General features: G+C 68.9%; 4 protein-coding genes across 6 annotated transcripts; 2 read left to right on the top strand and 2 right to left on the bottom strand.

The window, feature by feature from the left end:
- Positions 1–2,431: 2,431 nt before the first annotated feature.
- On the top strand, positions 2,432–4,947 carry CAMK2N2 (calcium/calmodulin dependent protein kinase II inhibitor 2). The gene is made up of 2 exons (XM_040567937.1): positions 2,432–2,700; positions 4,356–4,947. Exons 1-2 carry the CDS (start codon positions 2,532–2,534, stop codon positions 4,424–4,426), a joined length of 240 nt encoding a protein of 79 aa, XP_040423871.1. The 5' UTR covers positions 2,432–2,531; the 3' UTR covers positions 4,427–4,947.
- A 662-nt stretch (positions 4,948–5,609) lies between these two features.
- EEF1AKMT4 (EEF1A lysine methyltransferase 4) lies at positions 5,610–9,672 on the bottom strand. Its single transcript, XM_040567935.1, has 3 exons — positions 9,502–9,672; positions 8,207–8,490; positions 5,610–6,523 (listed from the first exon to the last, which is right to left on the bottom strand). Exons 1-3 carry the CDS (start codon positions 9,656–9,658, stop codon positions 6,236–6,238), a joined length of 729 nt encoding a protein of 242 aa, XP_040423869.1. The 5' UTR covers positions 9,659–9,672; the 3' UTR covers positions 5,610–6,235.
- Positions 9,673–9,776: 104 nt separating this feature from the next.
- Positions 9,777–12,484, top strand: ALG3 (ALG3 alpha-1,3- mannosyltransferase). The gene is made up of 9 exons (XM_040567936.1): positions 9,777–9,912; positions 10,046–10,145; positions 10,241–10,388; positions 10,617–10,777; positions 10,869–10,989; positions 11,214–11,419; positions 11,591–11,667; positions 11,850–11,994; positions 12,096–12,484. The coding sequence occupies exons 1-9, from the start codon at positions 9,777–9,779 to the stop codon at positions 12,283–12,285; spliced, it is 1,284 nt and encodes a 427-aa protein (XP_040423870.1). The 3' UTR covers positions 12,286–12,484.
- Positions 12,485–12,523: 39 nt separating this feature from the next.
- VWA5B2 (von Willebrand factor A domain containing 5B2) lies at positions 12,524–24,952 on the bottom strand. 3 transcript variants are annotated; one of them, XM_040567928.1, is made up of 22 exons: positions 23,200–24,952; positions 20,212–20,366; positions 19,893–20,054; positions 19,492–19,723; positions 19,231–19,385; positions 18,792–18,923; positions 18,561–18,685; positions 18,252–18,428; positions 18,059–18,169; positions 17,723–17,928; positions 17,532–17,646; positions 17,275–17,460; positions 16,991–17,165; positions 16,623–16,912; positions 15,350–15,575; positions 14,930–15,268; positions 14,725–14,862; positions 14,488–14,607; positions 14,245–14,322; positions 14,021–14,090; positions 13,681–13,789; positions 12,524–13,337 (listed from the first exon to the last, which is right to left on the bottom strand). In XM_040567928.1, exons 2-22 carry the CDS (start codon positions 20,348–20,350, stop codon positions 12,735–12,737), a joined length of 3,888 nt encoding a protein of 1,295 aa, XP_040423862.1. In that variant the 5' UTR covers positions 20,351–20,366; positions 23,200–24,952; the 3' UTR covers positions 12,524–12,734. The 3 variants fall into 3 exon arrangements, with proteins under 3 accessions (XP_040423862.1, XP_040423864.1, XP_040423861.1); XM_040567930.1 differs by having other exon boundaries at positions 19,504–19,723; positions 23,200–24,951; XM_040567927.1 differs by lacking the exon at positions 23,200–24,952 and having other exon boundaries at positions 20,212–20,373.
- Between the last annotated feature and the right edge of the window lie 109 nt (positions 24,953–25,061).

Below are 25,061 nucleotides of genomic sequence, written 5' to 3'. Positions count from 1 at the left end.
TGGGAGCCCACCGGGGGGGGTCCCAGAGGAGCCCTTTTTCCTCATCTCACTGCCCCCGAGCTCTTCCCCACCGACAGCCGGGCTCGCCAGCAGGCCGCACGTCCCCACCACCACGACAAGTGCCGCCAGTGGCACGCCCGGTGCACATCCGCTCCCCCAAACCTGGGGACAAACAGCCTGCCCGACACCCCTGCCTCCCAGCGACCAGACAGACGGCGCCCCATGTCCCCAGCCCCCCAGGTGACCTTCGGCAGCCCCCCCCCGCGGGGACACCCCCGGGTGTTGGTGGCAGCAGGGAGCTGGCGCCCGGGGCTGCGGCAGCCGCCAGCAGCAGTGCCATTTCACGCTTCTTGGCAGGGCCGGGAGCGGAGCAGATGGAGGCACCGCAACACAGCCTCCAGGCACGCCTCCGCGGGCCCCCCCCGTGCCACCGGCAGCTCCCCGGCCTGCTGCTCGCACCCCAAAAATCGCCGGGAGCGCCAGGGGCCGTGGGGGAAGCCGTCGCCTCCGTCCGGGTGCCCGGTCCTCGGTGAGCATCCTCCTGGGCCTCCCCCAGGGACACCAAACCCTGCCAACGCAGCCCCTTCCCCTGCTGGGGGACCTCTCTTGGTGGCACCTTGGGCACCTGAGGGCAGGCTGCTCACCCCGAGCCGTGCCCTGAAAAGCTCTGGGGCAGTTCGGGGCTGCTCCTGCCCTTTTGGCATCCCCACGCAGGGGGTGGCAGCGCCCCCAGGCGCACGCTGCCCTTCGCACGGGCAGCCCACGGCCGCTCCAGCGGTGCCATCCCCATCACACCCGGGAGTCCAACCCCAAACCAGCCCCAGGAGGGGGCCACAACCGCCCCCAGCCCCGTGAGGTGTCCCGGCCTCTGCTCAGGAGCTGCAGCCCCCGTTTAGGGGCTGGGGCAGGATAAAGCTCCCACTTCCCCAGCCCCCAGGAGCCCCGTGCCCGCTCACCAAGCACCCCACAGCCAAGCCGCTGCTCCCGGGCACAGATTTGGGGCCAAGCAGGGTGCTCCCAGCGGGACCCAGCCCCTCTGCAGGACCCAGCCAGGCTGGGAACCCCCTGGGGCACAGCACCAGCCCCACAACCCATCCGCACCTCGCCACGCTCGCCCCAGCCCCACGGCTCGCCGGTCCGTGCCCACGGGCAGCGGCACGTGGGCCCGGCAGTGGGAAAAGCAGGGCACATCTCAGCGTGGGCCTCTCGCCTATTTTCCCAGGCGCTTTTTTTTTTTTTTTCTTTCTTTCTTTCTTTCTTTCTTTCTTTCCAGAAGCCATCACATGAAAAAGTTCAAGCCGGTTCCCCGGCTACAGCAGGAATAGAGGCAGCTCCTGGCCGGCGGGGAGGGGGCACGGCTGCCCTGTCCCTTCCGTCCCCGCTCTCAGAGGGGAGCGGAGCTCTGCAGAGCCCGGCACGAAGGGAACGCCACGGCCGAGCCTTCCCGAAATAGCCGTACCTGCCCGCTCGCCTGGGCCGCTCCAGCCGACGCTCTCCTGCAGCGTCTTTCAGGATCTCGCGCAAAGCGCGGGCCGAGGAGGTGGTGGCGGGGGGGTGGGGGGGTAAACGGGCCGCAGGCTCCGCGAGAACCCCGCTCTCGTCCCCTAGAGACGCCCAGGGGTGCTTGTGGGGCTGGGGCTCGGCCACCACGGGAGCTGCAGGGGCTGCCCCACGGCGAGCGTCTGCGCCGCCCTCGTCCTCCCAGACAAGGGCCGAGCCCCATCGTGGGGCAGAGCAGCACCACCCAGCCCGCGCGAGGCCGGCAGCCCCCCCTCCCTGGGCTTAAATACCCCCAGGTGTTGGGGGGGGGGGGGCAGGTGAAGGCTGTTCAAGGGCAATTTGGTGCAAGTGGGGCTTGGGGGAGGGGGGGGGAGTATCGGGGTCCCTTGGGGCTGAATCACGGCTGGCTGCCCCGCGGGGCTCAGCTCCCTCCTTCCTTGCCCCCAAAAGCCCCCGGGGGGAGCGGCCGAGCCGTGGGGCAGGGGCACCTCGGGGCACCGTGCACCCGCGCGTGCCCCCCCCCCCCCCCCCCCCGCAGGCGACGCCCCGCGTGTGGGGGGCCGAGGAGACTGCGGGGGGGGCCGAGAGCTCCGAGGCGGCGACGGAGGAGACCCCAAAACCGGGGGATGGGCCGCGGTAGGGGGGGGGGGTCCGCAGACGGACGGGGACGGGGACGCGGATGCGGGGACCCGGCGGGGGGGCACCCGGGGCCGCCCGTCCCGCGGGATGCCCCCGCTCCCCTCCCCCCCCCCCCCCCCCCCGGTCCCTCCGCTCGTCCCGGCCGTGCTCGGAGCCGCCCCCTCCCGCCCCGCCGGGGTGGGGGGGGGGGGGGTCCCCGCTCCCCCCGGATGCATGACTTCATCCTTCCGCCCGCCCGCCTCGCCTCCCCGCCGCCGCTTCGCCGCCGCCGCTTCGCCGGTGCCGCCGCCGGCGCCGCCCGCCCGCCCGCCGCAGACTGGCTGCTCCCGGCCCGGCTCCGGAGCGGCTCGGCACGGCACGGCACGGCCCGGCCCGGCCCGCTCGGCCCCGCCATGTCGCAGGTGCTGCCCTACGGCGAGGACAAGGTGGGGCGCTACGGCGCCGAGCCCGAGGCGGGGGAGCTGCCCTTCAGCTGCCGCCTGCAGGACACCAACGCCTTCTTCGGGGGCAACCAGGGCAAGCGGCCCCCCAAGCTGGGACAGATCGGCCGCGCCAAAAGAGGTACCCCCCCCCCCCCCCCCGCCCCCCACCTCGGCTGTCACCCCCCCCACCCCGCCCCAAATCCCTGCGGTGTCCCCGGGATGCGGCTGCCCCCCCCCCCCTCCCCCCCCGCCCCTTCCAGCATCACCCGGACCCCCCGGCTCTGCCCCACGGCATCCCCGGCGCTGCCCGCCCCCCCCCCCCCCCCCCCGGCATCCCCGGGACCCGACGATCGCAGGACCCCCCCCCCCCGACCCCACTGCAGGCAAGGTCCGGCTGCCCCCCCGTCTCCCGCAGCCATGGGCTGCCCACGGGGCTACCCCAGGTACCCCCCCCCCCGGAGCTGCTCCTCAGCTCCCCTGGGGTTGCTGCACACCCCCGGGGCTGCCCGAACCCCCCCCCCAGCCCTACAGCCCCCCCCCCAGCCCTATAGACCCCCCCAGCCCCGTAACCCCCCCCTCCCATCCCCGCCTGCCGCAGAGACCCCCATCAGCAGCACCGCTGCTGACCAACAGCCCCCCCCCGCTCTGCTGCCCCCCCCCCCCCCCCCCCGGGCTCCATGAAGCTGGCATGTCGTGTGTGCCCCCCCCTGCTTTGCTGCTTGCCGCAGAGACCCCGTCAGCTTCAATCGGGACCCAAATAAACGCCCCCCCCCCCCCCCGATGTGTCACCACCATCCGTCACCCCGGTGCCTGGGGGAACCCCGACCGCAGCCCCTGCCATCCCTGCAGCCCCCCCGCACCTGCTGGGGGGGCCCCACGGGGACACCCCCCCCCACTCCCTTCATGAGCTGCAGAGGCAAAATTGGGGGGGGGGGGGGACACCCAGAGACCCCCCCCCCCGGCACGAAGACACCCCGTGTCCCCCCCTCCACGCCCCCCTTTGCGGTGCTGATGGATGGGACTAGCGGCCCCCCCGGAGGGGATGGGGGGTGCAATTCCCCCCCCCGCTGGGCATGGGGGGGGTCTGGCTGCTGCCCCACTGATGCTGGCGGTGGGGGGGGTTCTGGCCAATCCGCCCCCAGGGTGCTGCTGGGGGGGGCCGTTGACCCTATATCCCCCCCCCCCCCCCAGGTAGAGATGCTGGCGTGGGGGGGTCCTGCCCAGGCGGTGATGGGGAGGGGGGGGGATGCTGCGTAGCCCCCCCGGTGGGGATGCTGATGTGGGGAGGGGGGGCTCTGGGGTGATGCCGTGGGGGGGTCAGTCTGTCCGGCAGTGTGCTGGGGGGGTCTGTCCGCCCCCCCCCCCCGTGCTGATGTTGCCTGCGGGAGGTGTGTGTGGGGGGGTCCATCCAGCAGCGGCTGGTGCCCCCCCCGCTGGGTCATTACCCATTCCAGTCCTGTTGCTCGCAGCAGTGCCTGCCGCAGCGCGGAGGGGGGGTCCCTTCCTGCCACCCCCCCCCCCCCCGCCCACGCCATCCACCCACAGCCGGCCGCGGGGAAAAGGAGGGGGGGGGGGGCACCCCATGCCTGTCCCCCCCCCCCCCCATCACCCCATCCCCCCCCCAAACCCCTAGGGGGTGGCTGTAAGGGGGGGGGGGGGGGGCCGCATCCAGACCCTCTGCGGGGAGAGGAGGAGGAGGAGGGGGGGGGGATAAGGGAGGAAGGGCCGGGCGCTGCCCCCCCCCCCGCGTGTCCCCGCACCCACCCGCGCCCCCCCCCCCGCGTGTCCCCGCAGTGGTGATCGAGGATGACCGGATAGACGAGGTGCTCAAGGGCATGACGGAGAAGTCGCCGTCGGGGGTATAAACCCGGAGCCGCCGCCAGGACCCTCGGGCCCGGGGGGGGGCACAGACGAGGAAAGAGAAGGGGGGGGGCGGTGGGAGGCCATGCCCGCGGCCCTCCCCCCCCCCCCCGAGGCCCCACGGGGGGTGCAGCAAGCGGGGAGAGAGGTGGGGGGCCACCCCCCCCCCCCCCCCGGACCCCCCCACCCCCTCCATACGCTCCCACCGGCTTCGGGGTCGCCCCCCCGGGCCATGCACTTTACCCCCCCACCCCCCGCAGCAAGGGACCCCCCCCCAAAAAAAAAAAAAAAACCAACAACAAAAAACCCACATCGTGGGGGGGGGGGCACGGAGCTGAGCGGGGCCGGAGCGGGCTCGAAGCCGCCCCCGGTGCCATTTTTTGCTCCATCGTTTTTTGCATGAGCTTCGGTGGCCCCCCCCCGGGCGCCGCATCCTGGTGCCGAAAGGGTCACCCCCCCCCACTCCGGCAAACAGCTTCTTTTTAAAACAGAAAAACAAAAAACAGAACAAAAAAAAAGAGAAAACTTTCCTCATATTTGTATTTTTATATCCGAATATTTGTTTAAAAAAAAAAGAAAAAAAAAAAAACGAGCCGCTGACGGCGAGGTGTTGAAGTAGCGCATGGGGGGGTAAAAGAAAAAAAAAAAACGCAAACGGTTCATATTTTTTTCCATAAGAAAACCGAGAAAAAAAAAAAAAAGAAAAAAAAGGGGAAGGTGAAGAGAACGAGAGAGAGAGAGAGAAAAACCCACGGCCCCCCGCCGGCAGCAGGACTTGGGGAACGTCGGTGGGGTTCGCACGCGCCATCCATCCATCGCCCCGCCAGCCGGGGCGCCCGCATCCGTCGCCGCCTCCCTCGGGAGGATTTCGGGGGGCCTGGGGCTTTGGGGGGGGGAGGGGGGTTGGGGAGGGCGGGGGGGGGGAGCGGGGAGGGCGGGGGGCCCGTTCCTGAGTTGTCGTTTTTAATTTTGTACTTTAATTTAATTTTATTTTTTAAGAAGCTTCTCGGGGCCGGGGGGCGTGGGGGGTGGGGGGGTCTGGTGTGCATGAGAAACTCATCATCTTTTACGATAACCTATGAGTGGCATTTATGGAGACGACAACGCAAAAAAAAAAACAACAACAAGAAAACAAGAAAAAAAAAAAGAAAAAACACAAAAAAAAGAAGAAAAAAGATACTTGTGTCATGATGTTCTACGAATGCTCCATTGTAAATTTAAATGCCATTTTTCACTGTACTGGTGAACAAAATGCGATGAATAAAATACATTCATGTACCGACGCCAGCCCGGCACCGCCTGCTCCTTCTCCCTGCCTGTTCCCCCCCCCCGCTTCACCACCGCCCCCCCAGGATTTGGGGTCACCGGTTTTGGGGTCCGACCCCAGAGTCCTTGGCGGGTTCCTGGCACGGGGTGGGGGGGGGCACGGCTGACCCACTTAGGGCTCTCGCCAGAAATAGCAGCCCTAGTGCCCGGTAAATATTGCCCCGCCGCGGGGGTGTCCCCCTGTCCCGCCTAGGGGGGGGGGACCCGGGGGCCGCTCCCCCCGAGCTGGCTGCCTGGAATTAAACCCGCTTCGGTTTCATTACCGGCCGCAAAGCCCCGAGCCCTGGCTGCTCTCCAGAGGAGCAGAGCACGGGGAGGGGGGGGGGGAAGGGATGAGCGAGGCGCGGCCCTGTCTGCCCTGCTCCCCCCCCCCCCCGCTTAGGAAACCCCCCCTGCACAAGGAGGCCCCCCCCCCCCCCCATCGCTCACACCCCATAAATCCACACAACCAAGGCACAGAGGAGGCGGGGGGGGTGCCCCCCGCCAGGTCACAGCTGGATGGCGAGCAGGTAGTCCTCGTCCTCGTCCTCATCCAGGGGGGGCGGCGGGCTGGGGGGCGCGGGGGGGTGCCAGAGCCGTTCCCCCAGGGCCAGGTCGGAGGCGGCCAGGGGCTGCCCCTTGCACATGACGTAGAGGAAGTAGTGGAAGGCGTCCCCGCAGGCGGCGTGCCGCAGGGACCAGCCGAAGGCCTCCTGCGCGTAGTGGGGGGCGCGGAAATGCGGCTGGGCGAAGGTGATGGAGAGGAAGCGGCCCCCCGGGCGCAGCACCCGGCTCACCTGCGGGGAGAAAGCGCCGGGACGGGGCCGGCGGGGTTGGGGGGGGGGGGGGGGGGGGGACGACACACGGTTAGGTTCGGCCCCGCAGACCCGTCTCCGTCCCCCGAAAAATCCCCCTTGTACCCCCCACATCCCAAACCCCTCCATCCCGTTGCCGGCGGGCACCCGTGCCGCCCACACCCCCCGCCCCCCCCCAGGGTGAAAGCCCGAGCCGTTTGAGTCCCGACCCTTTTAATCACCATTTTCTCCTGGCTGGAACTAAGCCCCCGCTAATAGGATGGAAAAGAACATCAATTTTCTTGCTTGGCTTTATCCAATGTCAAAAGGCTTTTACGGCCGGCGCTCGCGTGCTCGGCATGCAAAGGCAGCGCCCGGGGGGGGGGGGGGGGGGGGCGGCCAGCCCCCAGCGCCTCCCGCGGGACCCTGCGTCGGCACCGGGGGGGTCCGACCCCAAAAACTTTGTGCCTGCATCCCACACCCCATTAACACAGCACTAACGGCCCCTGCTCGGGAAGGGAAACCTTCCCATTTCCCCGGCCAAAGCGGGGGTCCCCCCCGCTTCGCTCCCCAATAACCAGGTTTGGGGACCAGCCTCGTGGTGGGTGCCCCCCCGGGGGTGTCCCCGTGGTTATGCGGGTCCTCACGTCCCCCCCCGGCCCCCAGGGAGGGGGGCAGCAGCTGATCCCGTTACCGCGAGGGGCTCCCTAAGAGGACTGCGGGCAGCAGCCGGGGGGGCGCCGGCGCGGGGGGGCTGCTCGGGATGGCGGTGCTGTAATGGAGGTTTCCAGGTCAGGGCCGGGAACGAGATGAGGAAGGGGGGGCCCAGCATGGACCCCTCCTGCCTGGCACGGAAACAGCGCCCTGAGTGTTGGGCGGGGGTCCCGCATCACCCCAAAAAGCGATGGGTTAGGAGGCTGTGAACCCCCCCTGGCCCCCCCCCATGAGAAGGGAGCAGGGGGTGGGATGAGGACGCCGGCCCCAGGAGGACCCCCTCTGCAAATCAGCGGGGTCTGGGGCACGGTGCCGTGCCCTGCGGTGCTGAGGGAAGGCAGGGATTGAGCAGAGGATTAAAGAGGGAAAAAAAGAGAAAAAAAGAAAAAAAAAAAAAAGCTAAATCCTCGCTGTTTGGCCAAGTGACAGGGACTGGCACGGCCAGGATGCCGAGGGCAGCCCCGCTGCCCGCAGCGTTCAGGGCCCCGGGCTCAGACAGGCAATGCCTGAAGCTGGGGGCACGAGGGGACAAGGGGGGGGCTCCCAGCACATGCCCCCCCCCCCCCACCCCGCCGCGGTGGCTTCATCCCGGTCGCCGCTGCCAATTAGCAGGGACCCGGAGGCATCGCCCGTCCCCGTGGCAACACCAGGGCCCTGTCGATACTGATGGGGGTTCCCATGGCAACCCCGAGACCGGGACCGCAGGACGGGGACCCCGCTAACGAGATCGAAGATGGGGGGGGGCCACAGGATGTCACCTTCCCCGGGGCTGGCAGGGCCACCGCCGCGCCCCCCCCGCGCATCCGCGCACGGGGACGCATCCTGCCCCCGGTGCAGAGCATCACAGGGTGCAAACAGCACCGGCTGCGGGGCTGCCGGGGAGGGGACAGGCGTTTTCCCCGTCCCCCCCGCTCCACCACCACCACCCCAAACACCTCCCCCGCTCCGGCACTCGTGGCCGTGCCGCCGTACCTCCGCCAGCACCCGGTGCATCGCGGCGGCGGCCCGGGGCGAGACGCGCCAGGGGTCTTTTTCGTCCACCAGCAGCACGTCCAGGGTGCCCTTCTCCAGCACCACGTCGAAGGAGGCGTCGGGGAAGGCGAGGGCGCGCATGTCCATGACGGCCCAGCGCAGGCGGGGGCAGCGGGCGTAGCGGGCGCGCATGGCCTCGATGCAGGCGGGCGAGAAGTCGATGCTGGTGACGTCCTGGTAGCCCCGCTCGTGCAGCTCGTAGCTCAGGGCGCTGGTCCCGCAGCCTGCGCTCAGACGGGGCGGGTGCTGCTCAGATGGGGGGTTCCTGGTCCTAACTGGGGGGTCTTGACAGAGCTGGGGGCCGCCCTGTCCCAACTGGGGGGTCCCAATAGAGCTGGGGGCTTCCTTATCCTGACTGAGGCATCCCAAGAGAGCCGGGGGCTTTCCTGTCCCAATGGGGGGTCCCAACAGAGATGGGGGCTGCCCTCTCCCAGCTGGGGCATCACAACAGAGCTGGGGGCTTCCCTTTCCCAATGGGGGATCCCAACAGAGCTGGGGGCTTCCCTTTCCCAATGGGGGATCCCAACAGAGCTGGTGATTTTCCTGTCCCAATGGGGGGAGTCCCAACAGAGCTTGGGGCTACCCTGTCCCAGTGGCCCCAATGGGGGGGGTCCCACCTACCCAAGCCAGGACCCAAGCCAGGAGTTTCCTGTCCCACCGGGGGAGTCCCACCTGAGCTGGGGGCTTCCCTGTCCCAACTGGGGGGGTCCCAACAGAGCTGGGGGCTTCCCTGTCCCCATAGGGGAGCCCCACCCCTGTCCCAAGGGGGTGTCCCACCCGAACCAGAGGTTTCCCTGTCCCACCTGGGGGGTCCCCACCCGAACCCGAACCCACCTCTTGTGCCTCCCCGCCCCCCCCGGACCCAAGCAGGGGACACAGAGGCGTCGGTGACCCCAGCACGGTGCCACCGGGGGGGGGGGGGGGGGGGGGGCACAGCGCATCCCCTGCCCACAGCGGGGTTCGGGGGGGGGTCACACACACACACACACACACGGGGGGGGGGGGGGGGTGTCGTTAGCCGCAGCGGGCTGAGCCGCTAAGGGGATCGGCGATTCCCCCCCTAATCCCCCCTAATCCCCCCCACACACACACCTAATCCCCCCCCGACTCCCCCCCCCAGGTGGGATTATCACCCCGGTGCCGCCCTGCCGGCTCCCTCACAGCCCCCGGGACCCCCCCAGGACCCCCCAGGACCCCCCGGTCCCCCCCTAGCCCCGGGGGGGGGTGCCCCATACCGAGGACGAGCACGCTGTCTCCGTGCCTCAGCTCTGCCTCCAGCAGCTCGCTGAAGCGGCCGAAGCCCCCCAACCACTCCCGGGGCTCGGCGGCCCCCTCCCGGTACCGCTCGTCCCAGTAACGCCTCTCCCGGTACCGGGGGGGGTCCGACCGCATGGCGGAGGCGGCGCAGGGACAAGATGGGGGGGGGGGGAAACAACGGGCGGCTTCCGGGCTGCGCCTCGTCCCGGCGGCTCCGGCTGGAAACGCGGCCCCGGGGAGGGAGGGCGGCGGCATGGCGGCAGTGCTGCGGCGGGCATGGCGGGGCAGGCGGGAGGCGCTGCTGGAGCCCCGCTACACGCCGCTGGTGGCCGCCTGCCTCTGCCTGGCCGAGGGGGGGGTCAACCTGTGGGTGATCCGCAGGGTGCCCTGTGAGTCGGAGGGGGGGGGGGGGGTATTTTTTTTTTTTTGGGGGGGGGGTATTTTTTTTTTTGAGGGGGGGGGAGGCTGGGGGCAGCCTCACAAGGCGCTCATGCTCGTTGCCGTGTCCCCCCCCCGCCGCAGACACCGAGATCGACTGGAAGGCCTACATGGCCGAGGTGGAGGGCTTCGCCAACGGCACCCGCGACTACACGCAGCTGCGCGGCGACACCGGGCCGCTGGTGTGAGTGGCGAGGCTGTGGGGAGGCCGTCCTCCTTGGGGAGGCAGCGAGGGGTCCGGCCTCTAAACCCCCCCCCCCTCCCCATTTCTCCCCGCAGCTACCCGGCCGGCTTCGTGTACGTCTTCCTGGGGCTCTACTACGCCACGGGGCGAGGCGCCGACGTCCGCCTGGCGCAGTACATCTTCGCCGGCCTCTACCTCCTCAACCTCCTCCTGGTCTTCCGCATCTACTGCCGAACCAACAAGGTGCCCGGCCGGCCTCCGCGGGGCTTCTCGGGGGCTGCGGGGACCTGTCCTGGGTGGCAGGGGTGGTGTGGGGTTGGGGTCGGGGGGCTGGAGGGGCTTGGCAGCGGTGGGGTGGGCTGCTGGTGGTCTCCGTGTCCCCTGACAGCCTCCATGTCCCCTGGTGGTCTCCATGTCCCCTGGTGGTCTTCTTGTCCCCTGACGGCCTCCGTGTCCCTCTGTCCCCGCAAGGTCCCCCCGTACGTTTTCTTCTTCATGTGCTGCGCCTCCTACCGCATCCACTCCATCTTCGTCCTGCGGCTCTTTAACGACCCCGTGGCCATGGCCATCCTCTTCCTCGCCGTCAACCTCTTCCTGGAGGAGCGCTGGTCCTGGGGCTGCCTTCTCTTCAGGTGCGGGGCTGCCGGGGCTGTGCTCGGCGCGGGGGCTTGCCGGGGGCACCCCCCATGGGAGGCCGCAGCGGTAACTCTGCTCCCTGCCCAGCCTGGCCGTGTCGGTGAAGATGAACATCCTGCTCTTCGCACCCGGGCTGCTCTTCCTCCTCCTCAAACGCTTCGGCCTCCTGGGCTGCATCCCCAAGCTGTGCATCTGTGCCCTGCTCCAGGTAGGTCCCGGCACCTGAGTGCCTGAAACCCCCGTGTGGATGCGCTGCGGCCCCAGTACCTGCCCTGGCCCCACGCAGCGAGCTGGGCGTTGCTGAAGAAGCGAATCCACGGGGCTCCAGCCTCTCCCTGCCGCCCCGTGTGGTGCCGGAGGCCTCGGGAGGTGTTGTGAGGTGATGGAGACCTGGCTTGTGGCTGCTGCGAGGTGCTGGTGCGTGTCCGGCAGGTGGTCCTGGGGCTGCCCTTCCTGCTCGTGAACCCCGTGGGGTACCTGAGCCGCTCCTTCGACCTGGGGCGCCAGTTCCAGTTCAAGTGGACGGTGAACTGGCGCTTCCTCCCAGAAGAGGTTTTCCAGAGTCGGGCTTTCCATGCCCTGCTGCTGCTGGCTCACCTGGCTGGCCTGGGGCTCTTCGCGCTGCACCGGTGGCACAGGTGAGCGCCGGGACTCCCCGCGAGGGCTGGTCCCTCTCAGCCTCCCCCCGTGGGGCAGGATACAGCCCCCCTGCCCACACAGAGATCTGGGGTTGTGCGGGGAAGCTACTGCTCTGAGAGGGTCAGGCTCACAGGGGAAAGCTGAGACCACCGTTTGTGCTTCCCTCTCAGGTCCAGCGAGAGCATCCTGTCTCTGCTAAAGGACCCCGCCGACAGAAAGCACCCGTCCCCCCCGCTGAGCGTCAACAATATCCTTTGGCAGAGCGGGCAGCAAGGAGAGGGGGAGAAAGCGGGGCAGATTTTAGGCTTGGCCTCCACAGGCTCCCTTCCACCCCGCTGTGAGGACGAGGTGTAAGGGAGCTGTGCCGCCAGGCTGGGGAGCCGTTGTGGGATCGCGCCGTGTGCGTTCGTCGCCTTAATGCCCGCGCACAGATCGTCTTCGTCCTCTTCTCCTCCAACTTCCTGGGCGTCTGCTGCAGCCGCTCCCTGCACTACCAGTTCTACGTCTGGTATTTCCACACGCTGCCCTACCTGCTGTGGTGCACCCCGACTGCCAAGCTCGCCCACATGCCCAAGTACGTGCCGGCACGAGTCGGGGCCACGCGTCGCCGGGGCTTTGGGAGCCGGGGGGGGGGCTCTCGTGTCTCCCCTGCTGACCCCCAGCTTCTCCCCGAAGGGTGCTGCTGCTGGGTGTGATCGAGCTCTGCTGGAACACCTACCCCTCCACGGTCTGCAGCTCCCTCTCCCTGCACATCTGCCACGGACTTGTCCTGCTCCAGCTCTGGTACGGCACGGCCCCGCTGCCGGCCCCGCACGTGCCTCAGCCGAGCAAGAAGCCCGCGCCCCTCTCCAAGAAGGCGCAGTGAGAGCGTGGCCGGCTGGACGATGGGAACGGGCTCTGGGACTGCTCCTTCTGCCTGGTCTTCTTCCCAACCAGCTCCCAGGCTGCCCCCGCTCGCCCCGGGAGGGCCCCGAGCCCTGGAACTGTGCGAAGGGGGCAGTGCGGGGACCCCCCAGCGGGCAGGACTTCTCCAATAAAGGGGGCTTCAGGAGCCCTTCCCCAGCCACAGTGTCCTCGTGCTGTGGCAGCGCCAGGCGAGCTGCGCGTGAGCCTGGCCCACCTCCAGGGGTTCCTCGTTCCCTGCCTGCTCCTTCCCCCAGGGGATGGCTGGGAAGGGAGCGATGCTCTCCAGGGCTCCACCGAGCCCCGGCGTGGGCTCTGCAGGGCTGATGGCTCCCTGCCCGCGACACAGACACGCACACAGGCAGCACGGAGCCAGGCGTCTTTATTGGCCCCCCCACCCCCTCCGGGCCATCACACGTTGTTGGGGTTGTAGCACAGCATGTTCAGCTTGATGTTCTCGTCCCAGTGACGCAGCAGCAGGAACAAGTGCCTGGCTGCCCCTTTGAGGCAGCCCACGTCCACGCCCTCGGGCAGCCGCTGCGCCTGCAGCCACGCGTCCGCCTTGGCCGCCACCAGCTCCCACTCCTCGAAGAAGCCGGCGCAGCGGTGCTCCAGCCACGCCAGGGCCACCGCCGTGGCCCAGCTGGCGCTCTCCAGGTCCTCTGGGCCCGCATCCTGCCAGCTGAGGCCGGCCTCGGAGGGGGCGGCCGAGTGGGGGCCGGTGTCGGACTCGGAGCCGTGCCCGCTGTCCGCCTGCGCCCACACGGCCGCGCTGGGCACCTCGGAGCAGGTGCTGTGGGACGGGGGCGACCCGGGCTCGGGGGCTGCCGCCGGCTGCTCCTCGGCGGAGGGCCCTGCCCCGGGGCTGCTCTTGGCCACCGGGGACGTGGGGCTGAGGCTGGCACGGTGGGAGGCGTACGGGGAGGCCCGGCGCAGGCGGTCCAGGGGGATCTGCACCACCTCGGAGAAGCTCTCGGTGAGCTGGAAGGGCCCCCGGGCTTGCTGCAGCTGCACCTGCAACGGGGGGGGGGTGGGGGGTGGGAAACTGGAGGGTGGCACGAGGGGACTCAGACCCTCTGCAGTCCCAGTACGCATGGTTGGGGCTTCAGGGACTGCCCAAATCTCCCCCCCCAAGAGCTCGCAGAGGCCCCCAGGGCCATGCAAGGACACAATAGCGCTCGTCTGAGCCGCTGGATTTGCATCCTCGGCTGTTTCGGCCAGGCTGCTGCAGCTGGCGAAACCGAGCATCTGCCCCGGGTGGCGCAGGTGTGGGACGCGTGACCCAGCGTGGGGTGTGTGTGTGGGGGGGGAACGACCCTGTTTGACCACCCCCACCCCTCCAGGGACGGGTCCCTACCAGCGGGAGGTAGTCGTGGCTGGCGCTGGTGCTGGAGCGCTCGCTCTCCGGGCTGAGGCAGTGCGGGCGCAGCGCCAGGCTGGGCCCCCTGCGCCGGCTCAGGCTGAACCTGTCCGGGGCAAAACAGCGCGTTAACGGGGCAAGGGGGGGCCCCCGTCCACTGCCAGGCTGCCGCAAGGAAGGGGCTGGAGCACTGACCCCCCCCCCACACACACACACCCGACGTATGGCACAGGGGACAGCTGACCCGCAGCCCCCAAGAGGCGGCACTGCCCCTCTCCCCGTGCCCCGTGGGGTGCTGCGTCCCCCTGCCCCGGGGCGCGGTGCGGGGCAGCCTCACCTGGAGCCAGCGATGCTCTCCGTGGATTTCTGGGAGCCCATGGAGGAGGTGGAGGGGCTGGTTGGAGGCCCTGGAATGGGAAAAGCTGAGCGTGGTGGGGCCGTGGTGCACGTGGAAGCGTTCATCCCGCGTGCCCTGCCCGGTGAGGGGGTTCGGGGCACGGCGGGTGCCGCGGGGCTCCACCGGTGACGGGGCAGCCCCTGTCCCTCACCCCCTGGACGTACCGTTAGTGCCGTTCTGCTTTTCCCAGCCCGAGGTGGCGGAGGAGACACTGGCTGGAGACCCGGGGACCTCGTCCCTCTCTGCAAGACAGCAAAGCCCCGAGGGCACCGTGTCTGCCCCGTCCTCGTGGCACGGAGCTGCTGCCCCCTCCCCAGCACGGGGCAGAGATCGGCATCTCCTCCTTATGACTTGGGGCAGGTCACCAACAGTTCTGGGGACACCCCGCAGTGCCCAGAGCCCCGTACCTGCGCCGATGAGAGCCTCGTCCTGCTCCTCCACGTCCCGCTGCTGGCCCAGGCTCGCCGAGCCGCTCCGGTGCCGCCAGCTCCCGGCCGTGCCCGTGCGCGGGTGGCTGGCCGAGCCAGCTGCAAGGCACCGCGCCGGCTCAGCCCGTGCCGTGCCCGCTCCCCTCCTCTCCCGCTGTCCCTTTCCCATCCTCTCCCCCCCCAGCTCCGTGCCAGGACCCCCACGGCCCTTCCTACCTCTGCCCCACACCTGCGGGGCCGCGGGCAGCGCTGCCCGCGTGGCTCCGTCCACGGGCACCACGCAGGTGTAGAGGGAAGGCACGTTGCAGGCTTTGCTGGTCTGCATGGCTTTCAGGCGAAACCGGCGGGCGAAACCTGCCCGGAGGGGGCCGTTAGCGGGGGGTGACGAGCAGCAGGGACCGGGACGGGGACCGGCACCCACCCTGCTCCAGCTCGGCCTCCCGCTGAGCCGCCGTCTCGCTGTCCCGGATGACGGAGCGTGCCGCCAAGCCGTGCAGCGGCTTCTCCCCGTCCACGCCCGCCCGCCGCCGGGGCTCCTCGCTGCCCGTCCCGTCCCGGGGCCGCAGCAGTGACTCGAGCGAGGCCGTCACCTCCCAGGACACGGGTTTGCCGGCCCGCAGCCCGTGGATCACCACGTGGCAGCGCAGGGGCAGGCAGGGATCGCCCTGGCTGGGCTCCCTCGCCTCGGGCGACGCGCTGAAGAGGTAGGAGGGCTCCACCAGCATGTCCCAGTCCAGGTGTGTGGGCGAGAGGAGGTTATCTGAGCGGCAGAGGACGCAGGCTTGGCAAGGTGGCTCTTTGTGACGCTGAAGCCACCCTCGTCCCCCAGGCCACCACTCACTCGACTCCCCCACGCTGTGCTGCAGCCGCGGCGTCTTGGGGCCCAGCTGGTCCAGCCGCCCCTCCAGGGACTGGTTCCTCTTCTGCGACACCTTCTCCAGGGCCCGGCAGAGCCGGCGTGCGTCCAGCTCCCCGTGCGGCGAGGAAAAGCTGCGGCCGGCCAGGGCGGCTCGCGCCAGCGCCTTCTGCCGCCGCGCCAGCTCCTCGGTGCTCAGGGCCGCCGGTACCTGCGGGGAAGGCTCACGGCGAGCCGGTGGTCACCGGCAAAGAGCCCAGACGGGGCCCGGCTGTGCCAAAACGCGACGGGGCACCTGCGGCCCCAGCCCCAGCCCCGCTCTGCCCTGCTGCTCCGCAAGCTGGCACCCGCGACCCGCCAGCCTCCCCGAGCAACAGGCGGTGCTCGCCAGGCGCTTAATGCACGTGGGAAGGACTGATTGCACCGAGACGGGGGTTTGCAAACACCTGGCTCAGGCTGACGTGGAGACGGGAGGATTTCTCGGTGATGTTTGAGCGTGCGGGGGCTCAGTTCGGCTGCTCAAGGCTGGAGCACACCCTGGTGCCTGCCTGGGCTTCAGCCTGGAGCTGGGGCAGGGCAGCGACACCCGGCTGCATGTCACCCCAACAGCACGGGGGGATCGTTTACGCCACGGGGAAATCACTTACGCTTGACATTTCAGCTGCAAAGGCCACCAGCTGCCCGTGCTATTGTGCAGCGGGAGCGGGTTACCTAAGCCGCGCCAGGAAGGAGCAGCAGGGTGTCCCGGGGCCAGGTGACAGCTGGCCTCACCCGGCCTCGGGGCCGTCCTCACCCTGCTACCGGGGGGGCAGCCGTGACCTGGCTGGATTTTAAACCCAGCCATTAAGCAGCCGGGACGTGCCCGTCGCTAATGAAGCATCATTCGCCTTTGGCAGAGGGCTGAGGAAGCCGGGCAGGAGCCAGACCACCCTCTCCCTAGCTTGGCAGGCTCGGCACCTGGTGCCAGCCCAACTGCTTTCGCTTGATTCCTGCGGCATCAACGAGGACCTGAGCTGGCTGAGGCTTTGCTTAGCCGCACGGCTGCCTACCAGCCCGGAGAACGGGGGCACTATTTGGTCCCCAGCTGTCTGGTTCCAGCAGGACAAAACCACGCAAGGAGCCTCCTGGCAGCACCCAGAGCTGAACCTTGCTCACAGTCCAGCCTCCGGCCCGACAGCCATGTGCCCAGGCACAACGGGGCAGCGAGACCCCAGCTACGCGGGGACCAGCCCCAGTGCCGCGGGTAGATCAGACTTACCTTGACGCCAGCCGGGGCCGGGGCCGAGGGCAGCGGGGCGGATTTGGTGGAGGACTCGCAGAGGGACAGGCTCTTCTGGCCCTGCTGGGAGGTGGCGTCGGGGGCCGGGGAGCCTCCCTCGGGGGCCACGTCGCGGGAGCCGGTGGACTCGCTGCTGGTGGAGCTGCGGGAGAGCAGCCCCTGGCTGCGGTCGGTGCTGACGGAGCAGTGCGTCAGGACGTACTGCTCCTGGATGTAGGAGGGCTGGTAAATCCGCTTCCAGATGTCTCCCCCCGAAACGAGGTCCGTGCCTGCTCGGCAAATGGACACCCCATCAGGACGCTGCCCCCGTGCCACCCCCGCTGCTCCCGCTCCTCGTCCTCACTCACTCCGCTCCGACTCCTCCGTGCCGCCAGCCGAGACCTCCAGGGAGGCCTCTCCAGAGCCCGCGCTGCCTCGGGACGGCTCACGGCGCTCCCCGGGCACCGGCGGCCGCGTCCCCCCGGGACTGGGCACCTCGTCCTGCGAGGGGACAGCTGAGCCCCGGCGAGCCCTGTCCCGGCCCTGGTGGAGAGAGGGTCCTGCCATCAGCCCTGTCACACAGAGCCCGGTGGCACCGCCACGCAGGGAGCCAGAAATGTGCCGGGGAGGTCTGTAGGACCGCCAGTCTCACCGCCGGGCGCCTGTCCCGGAATCGGGCGATGCTGTACAGGGTGCAGTAGCTGACGAGCCGGTCACCGGGGTACAGGGCTGCGATCTCAGTGGGCGAGAGCAGGGCCTCGGTGCTGTCGGGGACGTACCAGTCGATGGTGATGTCGCTGACGGCCGGCTCGATCGCCTTCTTCAGGGACTTGATGAGCTGGGGGGGGGGAGAGGAGCTGGCATCCAGCTCGGTGGTGCCCCCATTCCCTGCCCCGCGCCGGGCCCTACCTTGGGCTGCAGCCTCTCGGCCGGGCTCAGGAACTCGGCACGGCCCCGGCTCAGCTTGGCCATGGCCGTCAGCAGCCGCCGGCACGCCCGCGGGCCCATGCCGAAGCTGAAGCACCTGCGGGAGGGAGCCATGCACCGAAAAACCCCGTTTTTTGGGGGAAAAGCGCCGTGCCTCCGCCGCGGTGCCGTACCTGGCGGTGCTGGCCTGCCGGCGCACCAGCTGGAGGATCCTGCCCGCGCCGCCCGCTGCCGCCGCCGCGGTGAAGAGGAAGAGCTGCCGGGGGTAGCCATGGTGCAGGGGCTGCGCCAGCGCCCAGCTCAGGGCCGCCAGGAGGTCGGGGCCACCCGTGGCCGCCCGCAGCTCGCCCAGGTGCCGGCAGGCACGGCACAGCGTCTCCTGCCCGCAGGGACAGACGGACGGCTCGCGGGGATGGACGGGAGCCCCGTGGCCACCTGCCCGTGGGGAAGGGGTCAGGGTGGGGAGGACGGAGGGGGCCGGGGGCTGCGCTTCCCCCGGCAGCGCTCACGTTGCTGCAGAGGCGGCTGGAGGGGAAGAGCGGCTGGACGTCGGAGCCGAAGCCGGCGATGTTGAGCAGGGTCCCCGACGGGAGGCTCTTCAGGGCCACCAGCAGAGCTTCCTGGGGTGGCGGCGGGGAGGGGGAGCGCTGCTAAGGACCCAGCACTCGGTGAGAGCCCCCAGCCCTCGCTGCCCCTCCTCACCTTGACCTTGTCGACGTCGGGGCCGCTCATGGTGCCGCTGCGGTCAACAAGGAAGAGGACCTCGCGGGTGACGCTCTGCAGGTCCCCCGGGATGGGCTCCACCGCCGGGCAGAAGTTGAGCATCAGCACGGGGTTGGGGAAGATGTCTTTGTGGAAACGCTTCTGCACAAAAGCCACCTGCAAGCCAGGAGGGAGGGCGAGGGGCTTCCTCGCACCCCTCAGCCCCACAAAGCCCACACCGGGGTCTTCCTCACGTCCCCCCCACCCCGCTGTCCTCCCCGCGGGCTGGCGGTGGCCGTGCCCCGTCACCTGTCTCTCGCCGCTGCCATCCTTCCTGGCTATCCGCGCGTAGTCCCGGCGGCTCCGGATGTGCGCCTCGTACTCAGGGTAGCTCATGGTGCCTTCCTCCATCACCAGGTGGGGCTGGTGGGGCTCTGGGGGGCAGCGGGGGCTCACAGCCACCCCAAGCCCAGATGCTCTGGGGGGCCATGCCCAACCTCACCCAAACCCGCGGCTTTTCCAGGCGCCGGCAGCCCTTACCGCAGGGGTAGAGGATGATCTCCACGTCCCTGTCGTAGCGGTGACGCTCAGCCAGGGTGACACAGGTGGTGGTGGCGGAGGTAGCCCAGGGGTCGGCGTCGGCACGCAGCGCGTGGGTCGGGCTCTCCAGGCCTGGGGGGGGGAGACACAGAGGTGGGGGCAGCCCCGGTCGGCTCCGGACCTGGCACGGCCACGGGCCCAAGGACGCCGCTCGCCTGCCAGCGCTGATGGGATTACCGCTGCCGGCAGCCAGGAGCGCCCCGTCTGCCCGACACCCCCCGCAGCCTCCATCCATCCATCACGCCTCCGCCGAGGACAGGACGGAGGCTGCTGACTCAGAGCCTGGTGGCAGCGGCCCAGAGCCGTGGCCCTGCCAGGTGTGGGGTCATTTGGGGGGGGGGGGGGGCTCAGCCTGCAGCCCCCGCACCCCCAGCCCTACCTGCCAGCAAGCAGGGGCCCTTCACCAGCAGCTCGAAGGCGAACTCGTAAGGAAAGGGGTTGCGGGGCTGTCCCCAGAAGACGTCCGTGCTCTCCGCGGGGGCCGCGGGGGCAGGCTGGCTCCGTGCGCCGGGCCCCCCGAAACAGCTGGTGGGGCTGCAAGGGGAGCGGGGTGAGGGCAGCGCCGGGGCCCCCGCGCCTCCCCTGCACCCCCGGCGTCCCCCCCCGGGACGGCAGAGACTCAGGAAGCAGTGAAAATCACCATAGGGCCAACCTGTCGTCACACAAGCTTCCCGGCTCGCTCTCACGCTCGGGGGCGGCGGCGACGCGGGGCACGAGGACCGGGGGGAGGACGAGGCGCAGGGCCCCCCCCGGCAGCGTGGGCAGCTCCTGCACCGTGCGCAGCGTCACGGCCAGGCTCTCGGCCGGGCCCAGCGAGCCCGTGCTGATGACGAAGGTGGAGCGCTCGGCGTCTTCGTCCAGGACGAGGTGGCCTGGGCAGAGGGGGAGCAGTGAGGAAGAGGAGCATCTCCGCCACCCTCCCGGAGAGGGGACAATGGGATCTCCAGTCCCAAAGACCCCCAGGTATTGGGATGGCCTGGCTGGGGCTTGCCAGCCCCTGGTTCCCCCCCCACCTTGCCACGCAAACCCAGCAGCACTCACCGCCGGCACAGCGGCGTGGCCGCCCGGGGCTGGTGCGGCACTCGAGGCAGCAGTCCTGTGCCCGGTGCCGGCTCTGCACCTGGAAGGTGACCCGCCGGCTGCCCGCCGCCGCCTCGAAGCCGGCCACCACCTCCGACTCCTCCAGCGGGTAGATGAAGACGCCTGCGGGCGGGAGAGAGCCCCGAGGCAGAGCCAAGGCAGTGCCCCAAAAAACTCATCCGAGCTGCAGGGCACGCGCGGTGCCCTTGCAAGGTAAAGGGGCTGGGGACGGGGTGCTCCCCAGCACGGGGGTTTTTAGGGTCCCTGCAACCCCTCTTACCTTCCACGGGCTCCTCGCGGGGGTTGGTGTACACGAGGTGGGCGGCGATGCTCAGGGCGTAGCCGTTGGCACAAGCCTTCACCCTGGAGCTCTTCAGGGGCAGAGCCTCCCAGGAGGAGAGCGCGTACAGACCCGGCATGGTCCCTCGGTGCGGGCTGCCAGGAAGGGGGACACGCTCGTCATCCCCACAGGGGGATGGGACGCATGGACCTGAACCCAAATCTTTGCTCTGGAAATGGGGTCTGGAGCCAAACCTCAGCACTCCGGAGCCATGGAGCCCGCAGGCAAGCAGGACTCCTAGGCACACAGCCACACGTGTGTCCCCATCTCTCGGCCACCCCAAAGCAGCCTGGCGGCTCTGGGGCCTCCCCAGCCCATCTCCCCCGCTGGCTGGGAGAGGAGCATCTGCTGCTCCCATCTCCATCCACCCACAGAGGTTACCAGGGCAATTTGTTTAAAAAAAAAAAAAAAAAAAAAAGAAGATGCGAGAGAAGCCCGCAGCGTAACTAGGACAAAACAGAGTGCGGTGTTTGCTGGGGGGTTAATAATTAACAACAAGGTCAGCACTGCTCTGAGGAGCGGCACGGAGGGGAAGGCTCTGCAGGGAGGGGACGATGCTCTGCCGCGGGGCAGTGAAGCTTGGCACAGAGATGCAGGTGTGTGGCCGTGGGAGGAGGCTGCTCGGGATGCCTTGCAACCCACAACACCCCGGAGCAGCATCCCAAACCGCTGCCCGGGGTCTGCCCAATGTCTCTTCATCCACTGCCATCACCAAGCCTCGTGAAATATTCAGGGCAGCCTGCGTGGCTCCGCACCCCCCCACCGCATGCCCTGCCCGGCCCAAGCGTCTGACACCAAGCAGCCGCGTCCCGCCGCGGGCTTCAGCGCGTGGCAAGGACAAGGCCAGGTAGAAGCAAACCATCTGGTCCCCCCGCCCTGGCGGCCTTCGCCCCAGGAACAGCTCGTGCGGGCATCAGGAACACGAGGCCGGGTGCCCTCGTCCGAAGGGTGCCTCGGTTGGAGCATCCTTGAAGGCAGAGCAGGGCTGAACCTCGGGAACAGAGCCGGGCACGGGGCAGGGAGCCCCCAAGGGGCTGTGTTAGCCACGTGGCTGCATCCCGGGAAAACGAGCCCATCAGGCCAGAGGGGAGCTGAGCGCACCCGGATTGGCACCTTGGGGTGGTGCTGCCACGTCCCCGTCACCCTGCACTCCTCGCCACCTCCAGCCCCATGTGCAAGGTGCCCCCGCCTGCTCTCACATCACACAGGGGGGCACTCTGCCCGCAGCACCCAGCCTGGCTCTGGGGACCTGGACGCCCCCTGCCCAGCTTCCCTGAGCCATTACGGAGGGATTTCACCCCAAAGCCCTTCCATTTGTTCCCAAGGCACCTGGCCCAGCGCTCAGCAACGCGCCCGCTGTTTGCCGTGCCGCCCCCTGGCCGGGGCACGCCGCCTTGTTTACCCGGCTTACAGGAGAAGCTGTCCCGGCTGCTTTTTATCACTCCTCATTGCATTTACACTGCCAGGGTAAACAGGGCCCATCTGGCCCTGCCGCGCTTCCCGCAGGCTGCTCTAAGCCCCGAGGTAATGAATAAAACCAGACCCGCAGGTCCTCGCCCCGGCCTCGGCCCCCGGAGCAGCAAATTGTCCCCGGTGCCAGCGCGGCATCGCCAGCGGGTCCCCGCTCGCCACCTCCAGCACAGCCACCGGCACCTTCACAGCCCCCTCCTCATCCTCCCTGCCCACGGAGCTGTGATGAACGCTAAGGCGAGAAGGAGCTCACCCCTCGGTCCGGATAACTTCGTGTCTGCCCTTTCCCCTGCGAGCGGGAGGACTTGTTCCAGGCAGGCTGCTGCTGAAAGCCAGGCGTGCGCGGTGCCCGAGCTCACGGGGCGGCTGTTGGCAGCCGGGAACACCGGCACAGCTTCACCCGCTGCACCGACGGCTGCCTGGCCAGGGCCAAGGGGGGTTCAGCCCAGACAGGGGCAAACCCGGTGGAAATTTCCACTGGAGACGAGCGGTGACAGTGGCACACGCCTGCGAACGACCGGGATGGAGGGGCTGGGTCCTGAGTCCCTGCGGCAACACCCCACGGAGATCATATCACCTGCTGCTTGGGGGCACTGCCCCGTGCTTTCCCCTGCCTGCGGGGCAGCCCCGCATCCCTTGGCTGGGACATGAGGCCCTGGGAGCAGGATCTGTCCCAGCAGAGCCACTGGAGCAGGGGCAGTGCTGCTGCCTTTGGGGCACACCACGTTGCAGGGAGCCCAGAGCAGTGGGATTTCCCCAGAGGCTGCGAAAGGCAAAGGGCACCACGGGCAGGGGGCTGCCCGGAGCCACGCTCAGCTGCCCCCAGCCCTGACCCCCAGCCCTCAGTGCTCTCCTCGCGGCTTTCCCTGCTGGAAAGTCTGAGCGGAGCAGAGCACGGTGTGTGCAGGCACACAGACCGTGTCCAGGACAGACGCTGCCCCCTTCAAAGCCCCCTGCCCACCACAGCACACGGTTCCCAGCCACGTTGCTGCTGGCTCAAAGCTCTCTCTTGCCCCCCTCCCCAGCTCTGACCCCCTCTCTGTCCTGTCCTGCTGCTCTTCCCTCCTCTGAGCCACTAAAACCCCTGGAAAACCGCAGCCCCGTGCCAGGGAACAGGAATTACTTCCCTTCAGTGCACCCCCACAAAAGCACCCCAGCCCCACGGACCCCCCCCCCCAGCACGGGACGTGCCAGCAGGGCAGCCCTGCAGAAGGCTCCCGCTGCCCCTGCGGCCGCGGGGTGTTTATGGCACAGCCCACAGCCCCGTTGTTGATGCCCTGGGGCATGGTCCTGCAGTTATTAAAGCCACCGGTGCTGGCTTTAAAGTCCTGGTGGTCTCAGCACTTTCACGGCCCCACTGCCTGGTTCCCTTCTAACCCCCATCCCTGCAACCCAGAGCTACCCCACAAGCAGCTGCGTGAACCCAAAGCACCCCGATCCCGCCGCCCCAGGCCTTACCTGGAGGACGAGGATGACACAGGGGCTGCGGGCGCAGCACCCCAAGGAGCCGTCCGAAGCCTCTGCCCGGGGGGGGGTCTCTTCCCTTTCGGTGGGGGTCCTCACACCCAGGGCCGAGCGGTGCCGCCGCCGCCCCTCCTGCTGCAGCTCCTGCTCTGGCACCGACTCCTTCACCGCCGCTGCTCCATCCCTCGCTCCCTGTGCCAGCAGCCAGGGCTGCTCCAAGCCCAGCCTCGTTAAAGAGACACGATCCCTGCCACCGTGGCCCCGGGGAGGGCTGGGGGACGCGCTCACGTGTGGCACCGGGGGGGGGGGGGGTCCCAGGGGATGGCCGAGGGGACCAGGCACGGGTGGGTGTCACGGAGCGCTGAAGCAGAGCATCCGCCCCAAACGCAGACACCGCGGGGACCCACGGAGCCCGCACGTGGCACGGAGGGATCCCAGCCCTGAAGAGCAGGAAAAAAGCTGGGGGGAACTGGGGAGAGCTCAGCCTTTGGGTGAAGAGCACAACAAATAGTCTGCTGGGGAGGGTGCGGGTGGCCAGGAGATGCTGGCACAGGCAGGACACCTCTGCTGGAAGGGAAATCCTGCTGAGCACAGACTGGGGCGCTGGGAGTCCCCCAGCCACCACCACCTGAGCAGGACTGGGCAAAAAAACAGCAGATTTGGGGCTTATCCCTGCACTGCCTCTTCCAGGCAGCTCCCTCGCATTGCTGCTATAGATAGAGCTGTGCTGCCGCTGCACTTTTTATAGAGCATGCACGGGGGAGGCACTGTCCTCTCGTGCAGCACCAAACCCACCGTTGCAGCCGCACCAAACCCAGAGCAGAGCCGAGCTGAACGGGCACAGAGCAGGGAGAAGTGGCAGCGGCAGGGCGAGCAGTCCCCGGTCCTCAGCAGCAGGTGATTTCGGAGCAGACCATCGGCTGGATCTCACTCCCAAACCATCGCGGGCTTCGGGCTCCTCAGCACCGGATTTGGAGGCGGTTGCAGAAGCAGCAAAGGATGAAGACCTCTGTTGGAAGACGCCTTTTGCCGCACGTGGTACCGCAGGGCACGCTTCCTCCTCCCGGCTCGTTACACTGCACTTTAGCCAGCACAATTAGCTGGTGGAGAGGCACTCTGCGGGTCCCCTGGGTGCCTGCAAGAGTGCACCGAGCCGTTCCCTTCCCCTGCGCTGGAGGCTCCAGCACGCCGCCTCCTCTCCCTCTTCTGCACAGCGCTGAAGCGTGCAGCTGCTCTGCTTCCCTGGCGCTCAGGGCTGCAGTGTGAGGGGGCTCACCATACATTTCCCCGTGCCGGGTGCCACCCCATAACCACACATTTCCCCATGCCGGGTGCCACCCCAGCGAGCTGCCGCAGGCACAACGCACCCTGCAGCGCGCACGAGGCTCCCGCTCCCACGGCAAGCACCGCGACCGCTCCAGCGCCGACAAAAAAAAACCCGCAAGCTTTGATTTTTCTCAGAGATATTGTTTCTAGGCCAAAGCGACGCTAAGAAAAACTTCCAAACGCCAGCGCTGGGTTGGTGCCACCAGCTGGGGCGACGCGGGGCTCGGGCGCAGCAGATGCTGTCGGCAGCCCCCGGCGTTACGGCGGGTGGATAAATGCAGCCGTGCTCGGGGTCGGGGATGCAGCGGTGCCTCCCGAGCCGGCCGGCAGCCCCAGGGAGAGGCCGGCTGCCTCCATCCCAGTGCTCGCACCAGCGCGAGACAGCAGCCGTGCGCTCCCTGTTCTGCACAGTCACTGCTCCGCTGCTGCAGCCAGGGAGCAGCCCTCCCTGCGAGGCTGGAAACAGAGCTGAGAGAGCTTGGCGAGGGAGTTAAACCCTACAAGTGCGCGCCAGGGTGGGCCCGGCAGCA

This window comes from Cygnus olor, chromosome 9 (assembly GCF_009769625.2).
Source record: "Cygnus olor isolate bCygOlo1 chromosome 9, bCygOlo1.pri.v2, whole genome shotgun sequence".
Classification (NCBI taxonomy): Eukaryota; Metazoa; Chordata; class Aves; order Anseriformes; family Anatidae; genus Cygnus; species Cygnus olor.
The sequence above is the reverse complement of the archived record's forward strand: the minus strand, read 5'-3'. Positions and strand labels throughout refer to the sequence as shown.